At 34.0% G+C, this 13,226-nt stretch overlaps 1 protein-coding gene and 1 long non-coding RNA gene across 2 annotated transcripts in view; one reads left to right on the top strand and one right to left on the bottom strand.

Moving 5' to 3' along the window:
* LOC108969021 overlaps positions 1 to 13,226 on the top strand; it is a 214,245-nt gene that overhangs the window by 175,440 nt on the left and 25,579 nt on the right. The window lies entirely within an intron of this gene.
* LOC108968733 (methylenetetrahydrofolate reductase) lies at positions 2,546 to 11,890 on the bottom strand. The gene is made up of 3 exons (XM_018932976.1): positions 10,597 to 11,890; positions 10,111 to 10,199; positions 2,546 to 3,188 (listed from the first exon to the last, which is right to left on the bottom strand). The coding sequence occupies exons 1-3, from the start codon at positions 11,390 to 11,392 to the stop codon at positions 2,799 to 2,801; spliced, it is 1,275 nt and encodes a 424-aa protein (XP_018788521.1). The 5' UTR covers positions 11,393 to 11,890; the 3' UTR covers positions 2,546 to 2,798.

Raw genomic sequence — 13,226 nt, 5'->3', positions numbered from 1 at the left:
TAAAAATTTTAATTAAAAATCCCTTTTTTTTTGGACGATTTTAACAAAAATCTGTGGAATCAAGGATTTCAGTGCGACAGCTAATTAGAAAAATATTTTATAAGCAAAAAAATATTGTTATTAAAAAAATTGCTTACTTTCAGTTAGTATTTTGTTACCTAATCCTTTACATTAATACTGCTTCACGTCGATTCTGAATTTACGTTATAAGACTCTAACAGCGCACCATAAGTGTTGCTTCCCCAGCCGTCCTAATTTCATCAAAAATTACTTCCATATTTCTAATATTTTTGGTATCTTCAGCTTTTTTGACATCAACAGAAGTGCGTTCTCTTCAGGCCACTCTAAAACATTCCTGGAATTTTCAACAAAAATCTTGGTGTCAACATTTCCGAATTTCCATATAACAGGCAAATTGCTACCATAGACTAATGGCAGAATTACATTTTTTAGAATGCAAATCACTTCATTCACTACCCGTGAAACATAGCGAGGATCAAATTCTTGATATATTGGTCGGCGAACATACCTTCGCCCATCAGGAGCTATGCGATTAATTTTAGTTACATCGCTCCAAACAAGAAACTTGATTTGTTGTCCAAGATCAATTAAAGTTGGAAAAGTCTATGCGTTGTTTACTTTGAATTTTAGTCAGAAGTGGTTTCCTGCATGCCTACCGTGGAGTCCAAATTCGACCAATCTCCGGGAAATTGTGTTCTTGAATATTTGGACATTATATTCGTCTTGAGTTTTATGTAGAATATCACTTTTTTGGATCTCTTTGGGCGATGGTAGTAATTCAGCTGTATATTTCTGTTGAAATTTTTAAAGTTTTTTCTTTACGTGAAATATTGAAAATAGTTTTAAAATTCTGTATATGCTTAAGGACATTGAAAGCAATTTGTTTCTTTATACATCTTTCAAGACTCACGAAGGTCAAAAATGTAACCAAGTAGGGCAGGTATACAGCTGCAGCTTTTTCTCATTAAAAAAATTTAACAATATATTTTAATACATTTGAAGCCACAACTTTGAAACACATCCTTACCAGAAATCAATAACTTTATTAATAAAAATTAGCACCAGAAGGAATAAAAAAGACAGCGTTTCTAATTAGTTGTATATTTATATACTGGGTTTTCCAATAAGGATGATAAGAATTCAAAATCATATTTTTATTATGCCATGATCTGTGATTTTCATTGTCATTGACTAACTGAAAGCATTCGACAACCGTAAACGTCATGAATTTGCTAGTTTTGCCTTGCAACAACTTGAAAACGATTTCTTTAAGGAAATCATCATCTCCGATGAGGCCCACTTTCATCTGAGTGGTGCGGCATATCAACAATACTGTCGATTCTGGCGCAAAGAGAATTCATGAATTATTCTTGAACTACCATTACATTCTCCTAAATTGACAGTTTAGTATTTTGGTGTCATCGGTTTGTGCTTCTTTCGAAATTTAGCTGGTAACACCATGATTATTTTTATGGCCGCAATCGGAAGAAGTAAATTTGGAAAACCTCTGGTTCCAATAAGACGGGGCTACGCGCCACACAGCATGTGCAACAACCGAATTATCGCGAAAAAATTTTGAAGATTTTGGTTTTCGTTGGTTTTCCCGATTTCTTGAAAGACAACTGATAAATGAACGGCTGCGTATCAGTCAGAATTTACCGTACTTTGCTTATTCTAGTCTTTGGTTACGTGATGTCCACTTTTTCCAAAAAAAAAAAAAAACAGGCAACCAATTTCCTTCATCTTTTGTCCTTCCGGTCAAGAGATCGTTGAAGACATGCCTCGTTCTGAACGATCTTCGACCTTTTAAACTGATGAAAATATTAAGAAAGTGTTTGGTATGGCGCTTAAAATTCTTCAGACAAATGTTAAAGAGATGGCAAGAGATTTTGGTGGATATTTTGAGCACGAAACGTGTACCGATAAAGCTGAGTAAGTCTCTTTGAACATGCTTATAAGCATAATAACTGCCGATATGGGTTTCTGAGTTTGTCATGCAAAAAAGTCAAAAATCATCGAATTGGAGGGAAAAAACGAGCCCAAATGAAAAAAAAACCTCAAAGCCGTTCAAAAATCAAGAGGATTATCATTGTTTTTTTCGATGTTCGTAATTTGGTGCATCACGAATTTTTTTCTGGAGGGACAGACGGTCAATAAAGGCGTTTATTGAAGCGTTTGCATGAGAACATCCCTCAATAACGGTCGGAATTGTGGAAGACCATGCCATGGATTTCACTTGATGATAATGCACCATTGTATCGAGCCACAATTGTAACCAAATGTGAAGTCAAAAACGCAATGAATACCATCGATCAACCAAATTTGGATCCGTGTAATTTTTCTTGTTCCCCAAACTGAAGTAGCCGCTCCGTGGAATTTGTTTTCAGTCGGTCGAAGAGATAAAACAACGATGAAGAAGCAGAAGGCCATTCCATAAAGTGATTATGAAAAGTGTTTCGAAGACTGGAAAAATTGTTGTCATAAATGTATTACATTTGGGGAGATTACATTGAAGACAACAAAATTAATATTGATGAATAATTAAATATTTTGCGTTTTATTTACAATTACCTGGTACTTTCTGGATTACAAACTGGTTTACCATACTTAAATATGTTAGTAAGAATTAGCCACTTCTCATGTTTAGTGTTTAGTTTAGCACTAGTTCAAGGAACTTTACAATGTTTATATACAAATTTCTATATTCACTATAATTTACTATTTACAGTCTTATTAAAAATTGTTTGAAATCTGTTAATACAAATAACTTAAATTAGTTAAGTACTTTGTGTCTGATTCATATTTAAAATTTGCTGTATCACTTGCTGAACACTCTTCAAGCGATTCATGGTGAAAAATTGAAATCCATAAACATCCAAATTACTATCCAACAATATTTGCACCGTGCGCACCGCATTCTCCACCGCATACGCCTTAAATGCCTTGCGGTCTTCTTCCAGTTCTTTATATTTACTCAACTGCTCTTCGGGAATCACCGCCTTCACGATGTTCATTATGAAATGCAAGATCCGCATGTTATCCGGCACAATAACGCCGACAATGATCGGCACCGTAATACCGATTTCGCGGCATTTCTGCACAAAGCTTATAATGGACTCCGGCGTGAAGCAAATTTGCGTTACGATGAAGTCGGCGCCGGCATCCACCTATTGCGTAGACAAATAAATATAAATAAATACAAATATAATAATTGCGTTTTCATTAATGAGTGAACTAGGCAAATATTAAATGTTTTTAATTACTATTTATATGCTTCATTCGGCTAATTTGTTGGAATTTTTTTTTTCACCTACCGATTTTTCACCAAATGACAGGGGATTTTTCTCGCAAACCAAATATTAATAATTGCATTATATCCGGTGTTTAAGTGTCGGTTAATGAGCTTAATCAACTTGTCGAGTTTTGTTTTAAAATCGCTTGCTCATATAGCTTTTACGTTGTTCTACTTTTTTGAGATGGTCATTCAGTAGTCTCAAGTATGTTAATTACAAATTTTCTAACAATGAAAGGGGAATTACACACATAAGCTGGACGTACTAGTCAAGTTAAGTGTGTGCCTATCTAACAACTGGTAGAACATTAATTTATATTTTGTATATTATAAAACTCGAAAAAACATTGAGACTGCTAGCTACGATCTTCGCTCGTCATAATCATAGTATTAACCGGAAACTACAAATTTTCAATTGACTTCAACCAAATTATCGTTTCAGAAACATTTTTATTCTACAAGTACATATATATAATTTAGAATGTTTCGGCTGCCAAGGAAAGACTTCAATAGGTAGGATAGACCTTTAGTGAAGCTAATTTGCACCTTCTATCATTAGCTGAGCCTCAATGAAGTCAATTATAAAATTGCTCAACAAAAAGGCAAATGTGTCTTGAATGAAATTTGTAACACACATTCCGACTATTAAAACTCTAAAGCACTTACATAAGAGCTAAAGTTTCAAGAGCTTTAGTAGAAGTGCTTACAGGGTACTAGGAACATCATATAATGGATAGCTATCAGGATATTCTAAACGAATGCAAAGAAACAAACCGTTATTGTAATGATAAATATCAACTAATCTAGTCATTGATCTCAATCCGTCCTTGTACACTACTTGAAAAAGAAAACTTTCACATGAAAATTGTGATAAAGACTGAAAAGTACAAAAGAGCTATAGTCAAGTAATAAAGTGTAATAGTTCTAGATTGCCAGATTACGCGCGAAATTATAGCGGGTTTTTGAATAAGAGCGAACGGTTTGGGATATAATGAAATTCTTACTCCTGTGAAGGTACATTCGATGTATGCATGGAACTCCATTTCGCTAGCAGAAGTCCACATGTTGAACCCAATTTTCGACGGTTTTCGAGCATAAATCGGCCTATACTGCTGCAATTTCACATTCGAAATTCGTTCCAAGTTCATCAATCGGCGCTGACTTGTTGGTATAGATCATAGGCTTGACGTAGCCGCACAGGAAATAGTCTAACGGCTTCAAATCGCACGACCAAGGCGGCCAATTGACCAGCCCATTTCGAGAGATAACACCAAACTTGGTTTTCAATAAAACGACTTTGACATTCGGTATGGCGCTTGTGGCGCCATCCTGTTGGAACCACATATTGTACAAGTCCATGTCATCCAATTTATGTTAGAAATATTCACAGTAACGTGCCGGTCTTGAACATCAGGGAAGATGTACGACTCAATGACGACGCCGGCTCATAAGCCGCACCAAACCGTCTTTTTTTCGGGATGCAATGGTGACTCATGGGGTACGTGTGGATTGCTGCCTGACCAATAACGCAAAAAATGATTATTGCTTATCATTATCAAGCCCTGTTTACGAACATGCGACGATTCTTTTCGTCACAGAGATGTTCAACGCTTGAGAACGTCGTGGGAGAGACTGATTTGCGTCTTTCTCAATTGATGCGCCAGCGGCAGCAATATTCTCGACACTACGGACACTTTTTTATCTCACTGGCATGGGAACAATGTACTGTGCCTGTGAATTCAAATTTTTCCACCTTAAATTGAATGGAGCTGTCTTAGAGTTAAGGCCACTGACTCCGAATTTAGGTTTGTAGTAACTTTTAATAATTACGAGTTGTCGTTGGACGAAATGGCAAACCTTACTGAAGAGAAATGACAAAAGGGCGGGAAAAAATGTGACGTCGTTTGCTGTCCCTATCGACTATCGCTACTTTTGTAGCGTCCCTATTAAAAAACCCGTTATAATCTTAAAATTAAATCGATTTGTTCTTAAAAGTTGCAGTGTTTACACAGAAATGAAACAAAATCGACGAGTTTCATAGTATAATATGTTAGTAGTCACACATAAGCCATGCGTCATTTAATCTTGCTTTCGAATCTTTATTGAATAATTTAACATTGAAACAGATTTATTGACTTGAAGAGTAATAATCACAAAAATAACTAATACTGACTCAAATACAAAAATAGTTCTTTCATGTTGTTGTTGCAAAAATGCTATAAATCCCAACAAATGGAATCGAAGTTTATTTTTCTTGCTACCATATGTGAATGATCAATGGTTCGTAATGTCAAAAATTACTTATATGGACATGATTTTTTATATTATTTTTCACATTAACGCATACAAGGTGGACTAAAAATAGTATGACGTAAAAGTGCGTCAATTTCTTATTCTTTGTCTGTTCTTGTTTTCTAAAATTTTGCTATGCGAATAGAGGGTGTTAAAACCTGTTAGTAATTAGTAATGAAAACGATTACTTGATTTCACTAATAACAAAAATTATATCTATTGGTTTTCATAGACCTAAAAACTAGTAATCAATTGTAAATATAAATAAACTCTGCTTTAACGATTAAGTATAGTCATGAATATTTAAAATATGTGTTTTTTTTTTTTTTTTTTTTTTTTTTTTTTTTTTTTTTTTTTTTTTTTTTTTTTTTTTTTTTTTTTTTTTGATTACTTTAATTAATTGTGCGAGTAATAATTAAATAATAGTGCACAATCTATATAAAGCTACTGCAAAATATCGCAATAAATGTCCAGTGCAATGACTTTAAATAATCATTATTTAACGCTTCTGCTGTCAACAGTGCTTAGTTAATGTTAGCTTTGAATAGTATGTTAACAACATTCCTGTTAAATTTTGCGGTTTACTTAGAGAATGTTTAAAGGTATTTTTTACATTTTCTGTTTTGGTATCTATTTTAATATATTTCAACAATTTTTCACATATTAACATATATTTTTTTAAGAGTCATAATTGCAAAATCGAACTTTGATAATTCTTCTTGTTGTCTAATAATTCAGCATATTTATTCTAAATACGTTTTTACACATAGTGACCAAAATATTTTGATTTTAGTACTTTATTCGGAAATGTGAACTGTTCAGATTTAATACTCTAAAATGTTTACATTTATTTTAAAACAAACAATATTTAGATTATGAATTCATAACTAGAACTCTCAAAAGGGAAAGTTCCGCAACAGTCATTAATATATTATGTAACTTTTTTATAAGCTTTTTTATTTCGAATTCTCTATGTTCAATATAAAGACAATTTTTCCTCAGAAATTTTTATTTTTATATATTTTATGAATGAGTGCAAATCTCTTCTTCGAATGTCACGTTGTCACGTTTTTGAAAACAGTCTTAATCAGGCATCAATCGTGTTTCCAATCTGTAAACTTTGTTATTATATTTCAAAGCATATTTTTCTTTTATAGCACATAAAATATAAGCTCTGTAATTTTTTATGTATTTTTTAAAGATTTTTGAAGTTATGCATAGAAGAATACTTGTATATATTTTTTAACAGGTGTTCCTAATAAAGAACCCCTTTTTCAATAGGCTTTTTTTTACATTTCACATACAGCATGTACAAGAACTGAAGCTAACCTTCCCATTGCTTCGCTTTATGGGCTCTAAAAAAGTTCCAAGAAGATCTGAAGTTTTCAAGATAAATTTTTTTTTAGCAGTCAGGTCCATTTTATGCAATATTTGTGTAAACAAGCCAAATGTCCACATTTGGGACGAAGAGCAACTTGAAAAGATTCAACAGCTGCCATTTCATTCAGAAAAATCAACGGTTTGGTGTGGTTTGTGAGCCGGTGTAATAATCGGTTCCTATTTCTTAAAAAACGGTTAAAACGTAACCGTCAATGGCGACCGTTAGCGCTGCATGATAATCCGACTATTTGATGCCTGAAATTGAAGCTCACGATCTCGGCGACATTTGGTTTCGACAAGAAGGCGCCACTTCCCACACATTGCACCAATAAATGAATTTATTGAGAGAATACTTCTGGGAGCAGATATTTTCACGATTTGGGTCGGTCGATTGGTCACCAAGATCGCGTGATATCACACCGTTAGACATTCTGCTGTGGTATCCCCACAAGTCTAAGTCCCACAATCGAACAATCCCGTTTCTATTCAGGCCTTGGAGCAAAACATGACGTACGCTATTCATCAGTTATCAACGGATAGCCCATCTGAGACGTAGCCACGGCCGACATTTTAATTAGATAATCTTCAAAAATTAAAGGCCAAATAATGTTATTTTAAATTAATTAAAAAGTGGAGAATCTCGAAATGGATCACCCTTTATATTTACGACAAACGTTCGAATTTATTACACTTCATATTTACCGCACTATATTTTTTGGTTTTTATCGAAGAGAAACTTATGTCAATTAAGAGAATTAGTAGATTTATACAAATTGTGTTAGATTTTAAATTTATTTGTTCCAATTAAAAATAGTCAGCACCAATGCAAACTAAAAATGTCACGACAAAATCATATAATTTTTCAATACACGCTTACTGTACCATATAATTAAAACGATATACAACACTGCAGATAATTTTTCACTTAAACTGTTCCTCGATACGATGAGAAATTTTCGATGAAGGCACAAACAATGTTTATACTACTGTGATCAAATTGAAAGGTGAATTTTGCCCATTTTATCGCCTTCATAGTAATCCCCTCCCGCTGCAAAACATTTATGCCAAAAATTTTCCAGTCATCATAGCACTTGGAAAAATCATCAGTCGTAATGGACGTCAGAGCCTTTTTCGATTCAGTTTTTATATCCTCAATTGAGTCAGAACGGTGTCCTCGGAGTGGTCATGTGAACTTGCTGAATAGCCAGATGTTACACGAAGGTAAATTAGGCAAATGCTGTGGTTGCGACACGATATTAATTGAAAGTGTGGCGAAATTATCACCAATAACCAATGCAGTATGAGATGATGCATTATCGCACTTTTTTGTTCAATATATTCAGACAAAAATCGAGGAATTCACTTTTAGAGCCTCACAAAACGACGCGTATCTCAAATAATAATTAATATTTTGACGTGAAATTTAGCACAGTGCTATCAATTTACAAAAAAAAATTTTGGAATTCGAAAAACTACCTTTCAATTTGATCACAGTAGTATTTGGCGTTATAAAAATGAATGGAGTAAAACCATTTGAAAATATAAAGATATTAAAAAACCTAAACAGCGTTAACTTCTGATCATTTGAATATATTATATATTGAATAAGGTCTCCGACGTTTCCTTTTGCTACAAACAACCTGGCAAACTTAAAATTCCCTGTTCAGGGTATAATAAATTTAACTAAGATATAGTTATAAATGTTAGCTGGAAGCAAAATAAAATCATTTGCCTCTATATTTGGTTTAATTAACCGTATCGAGGTTCTATTTTATTTCTAATAATTTTATTAAAGCAAAAAAGAACGGAAATTTATTTTAATAACTGTAATTTATGTGAAGACTAAATATGTTAGAGCGATATAATGTGATCGATGGATATATATATACATACAAACGTATTTTATATGTTTTCTTTTCTTATCATAAATAATATATAAACCTTTAACGAACACTGAAACATACATATGTAATAGAAGTACGTACAGTCTATATAAAGCGTCTATCAGTAGGGAACAATATTCTGTCTCTTCTGTTATGGCGTCATTATCGGTCCCTAATTCGTTCGAAATGAGCAGAAAATGCCATCACCAGCAATAGCTAGCTTTATTTTTACAAAAAATGTTTTATTGTGTGACCTAGTTATGTGTGAATCTCGTCGACAGGTGTTTCATTCAGTTTCGGAAATTGCAATTTTCCAAAATTTAGCGAAAACACAATTTTTTTGCAAATTTTTATTTTTCCGAAAATTACGTTTTCTGAAAAATCAATTTTTTTCGCAATTTTCATTTATTCAAAATTTTACTAAACTTAAATTCTTTGAAAAAAAATTAAAAAAAAAAACACATGTACCGAAATTTATATATTTTCGAAAATTACGTTTTTTTTTTAAATTTCATTTTTCGAAAACTTAATATTTTTTAAATCATGTCGTGGAATTTTCAACTCAATAGTTGATTTTCCGAAATTTATATATTTTCGAAAATTACGTTGTTTACGAACTTAATTTTTGTAAAATCATGTCGTGGCCAGGAGTTTCGTTCAGTTTAGGAAATTGCATTTTTCAAAAATTACATTTTTCGAAAATTTCAGTTTTCACAACTACATTTCGCTAAAATTAAATTCTTTGAAAAATAAAATAATAAACATTTAGAAAATTTTATTTTTCTAAAATCGTCGCGTGGACAGGAGTTTAATTATACTTCAATTTTAGAATATTACGATTTTCTCAAATTATATTTATTTATATTTAAATTATATTTTTTCGGAATCTTTAAGGCATCTTTAATTTTGCTTTTTCGAAAATTGCGTTATTCAAAAATTTAATTTTCGAATATTGCATTTTTCTAAAACTATTATATATCCATATGTAAAAACGTACATGCACACTTATATATGTACATATGTGTATCAAAATTATATTTTTCCGAAAAAACATTTTTCAAAAATTTAATTTTTCGAATTTTATATTTTTATATTTGTAGTTATTTTTCGAATATAACGTTTTTCAAAAATTACATATTTCGAAAATTATATTTTTACGAAACATGTACTTCGAAATAATATTGGTCCCCTATCAACTATTATCACAGTCTTACAATTATTATTATTATATATAAAACCCACCTTCTCTTTGAGGTACTTCATATCTTCCTCCATTGACTTAGATTCCGGATGTCCTTCAGGATATCCGCCAACGCCTATAGATATTGTATCTGCAAATGGCAAAGAAAGAGAGCTCAGAAAGTGAACTTAAAAGCTTTCAGCTAGCAATGCGCGTGTGACAAAGCAAACAAACAGAAATCTAGCTAACTCCACTCATCTATCAAGAGAGAGAGCTGCCAATGCATTCTGCTATCAGCTCGTGTAATCAACTATTAAGTATTATTGAAACACATGCAATGCGCTGGCAATTTGCACAGATGTAATAAAATGCACGGTGTTGAATATGACAACAACAAAATCAAAGACTAATTTTTAATATTTGGAATTGCAACAATAAATTACTTCAATGGGTAAGCACCAATGTTTTACAATCATGACAAGTAACTACTATCTATAGACACAGTATAGTATTATATATCAGTATAAGCTCGCTAGAGTGTCACTTACCGCCGCGTTTACTGTGTATATACTCGACCATGTCTTTTGCATGCTGAAATTGTTGTTGTGGCACCACATCATCGCCGCGCAGCACCAAAACATTCGTGAAGTTCAGTGTTAAAAAGTCGTCGAGGCGCCGGGAGTCGGCGCGATAGCAAGTGAAATGTGGCAACACCACCACATGTTGTTGTAGCAGGCGGCCCAAACTGATTGCCTCAATCGCGTTGACATCCTCAACGTTCGCATAGTCCCGACCCAACCACACGAGCGATGTGAAGAGCGGCAGCAGCACGTCAAAACCATTGTAGTCCAGCAGTGATGGTTGCTTGCCATAAGAACGAGCCGTCAGCTCGATGCCATAGAAGAACTCTTTGGCGGCGACTTTTTGCTTGAAAAGCTCAGCCAACTTACGCTGTTCGGGCGGCTGCTGTTTGCTGGAGAAACGCACAAAGACCGGATGAAATTCCGGCCGCGGCGCTGTTGGAAGCGGCACGTGTCCACCGCAAATGCTCGTAGTCGCATTGCAACTGTTCGTCGCCGGCACATAGTCGGGATTATGCATCGTTTTTTGTATTCTTATATCACTTGTACGCAAATTTTGTTTTACAACTGAAATTTTGTTTTGATTATGCGTTAGCGGCACTTTTGTTGTGCGTCCGTATCCGCAGGCGATAGCGATCTGATTGATGAATAGTTTTTCGAACAACTGAATGCGTTCGCTGCCATGGAGTGATATTGCTGATGACTTAAGTGTCGCGTAAAAAGCTTTACTGCGCTCGCAATTCGGCGGTGTTTTGAGCGCCATTAGGGTGGTCGTGTTCAAGAGCTGCCGTTTGCTTAGTACACAAACACAGCTTCAGCCTCTCTGGTATGCGTAGATGTGCGCTCTTGATTAGAAGGAAAATCAGAAATTTGATTGACCCAACTTTGACATACAGTGTCGGAAATAATAATAGAAATGTGTTATTTGAACTTTTTCGCAATGCTTTCACTTCGTCTTGCTTTCGAATATCAATATATAGTGGTATTATTTCAACCAATATTATTAGTGTGTTTGTCTATCTTCACGCTAAAATTTCGGGTCTATTTTTGACGCTAGATTTCAAAAAAAAAAATACACACGATACCATCCTGTTTTCGACGCTTTCTTAAATGCAGCTCCTCCGATACGCGTAGTCTATCTTTTTGCAGTATATTTCAGTATCAGAACCTGGAAACCAAAAAGGTTTATTTTGCTTAATGTTTATATTCCCAGTTATGTTTGCACACAAGCTTTTGTGAATATTGAAAATTTGACGGAAATTTTTCGAATATTACATGTCATTGACCATAATTTCCAAGCTAAAACAAAATATAAAAAATCAAAAACAGAAAATTCAAATTAATTCTTCTTCTTTATTGGCGTAGATACCGCTTATGCGTTTATAGCCGAGTTTATAACAGCTCACCAGTCGTTTCTTCTTTTAGCAAGGTGGCGCCAATGAGAGAATCCAAGTGTGGCCAGATACTTCTACACCTGGTCATTTCAATGGAGTTGAAGTCTTGCTCTTCCTTTGCTTCCTCCGCCGGTTACTGTGTCGAATACTCTTAAAGCTGGAGTGTTTTCATCCAACCGGACGACATAACCTAGCCCATGTCTATTAATTCGCTGAACTAACTGAGTGACGTCATATATCTCGTATAGCTCGTGGTTCCACCAACTGCGGTATAGCAGGACAGGGATGATGAGTGACTTGTTGGTCTAGTTCGTCAGGAGAGGACTTTTCTTCTCAATTACCTATCCAGTCCAAAGTAGCACTTGTTGGCAAGAGATATCCTGCGTTGGATTTCGAGCCTGATGTTGTTGTTGAAAGTTATTAAAGAGTCTGTCGAAACCAATAGAGCAATCTCAAAGCATTTAGAGTGTGGTTCAGTCAATAATTGCATAAATCTTTGGTTCTTGCTTCAAGCGCCTCTTCTGACATCATTCCTATTGGTAAAAAATATTTTCAATAATATCTTAAAATTTTGTGAACCCAAGGAGACGTGTAAGGCCAGGGATATTCTGGGTAATAAAGTTATATATGCTAAGACACGAAATAAAAAATTACAAAAGTGGTTTTTAGTATGAAAAAATGTTTACTGTAAAAGACATTGGAAAATATATAAATCTCTAAAACTCCGCCAAATTGCTCATTGGGGGATGTCTTATGATTCATAGGGGGATGTCTTATGATTCAGTTAAAAATTTTGAATATATTTTATAGTTTTGTCAGAATCGTTGTATAACTAAAAAAAATCTAAAGAAACGCCTCTAAAGATAGATGATAAAATAAATAATCAGCACGGAATGGCTTTGGGTTCGACATCTCATAAACAGACATGCTCACAGTCAAATTCTTCAAGGGGCATGTTTATAGTTGTGTTTACAACGGAAAATATGCCAAATACTTCGATATTTCTAAACGTTATAATCTAGAGTGCCAGAATTCGGTATTTATGAAGAATGAAACTTGGCAAAACTACGCTTTTCAGGGTATAAATCCTAAAGGATAATTACACCTCATGGAACTAGGAACTAAAATCAATCTTGCATGCCAAAGGACCAAAAGTAGCCTATGCGCTGCTCATTGATCTACCAGATTAACCTGACCAAATGA

This window comes from Bactrocera latifrons, unplaced genomic scaffold, assembly GCF_001853355.1.
Source record: "Bactrocera latifrons isolate USDA-ARS-PBARC rearing strain unplaced genomic scaffold, ASM185335v1 scaffold_0, whole genome shotgun sequence".
NCBI lineage: Eukaryota > Metazoa > Arthropoda > Insecta > Diptera > Tephritidae > Bactrocera > Bactrocera latifrons.
Note: the sequence above shows the minus strand (reverse complement) of the source record. Positions and strands in the feature narration are given on the sequence as shown.

Bases quoted from the DNA above. Each gene is read 5' to 3' on its own strand.
- LOC108968733 (XM_018932976.1), bottom strand. From the start codon at position 11,392: ATGGCGCTCAAAACACCGCCGAATTGCGAGCGCAGTAAAGCTTTTTAC. The intron at 10,200-10,596 runs GTAAGTGACACT...TGCCATTTGCAG, and splicing joins TATACACAGTAAACGCGGCG to ATACAATATCTATAGGCGTT. The intron at 3,189-10,110 runs GTGGGTTTTATA...TCTACGCAATAG, and splicing joins TGAAGTACCTCAAAGAGAAG to GTGGATGCCGGCGCCGACTT.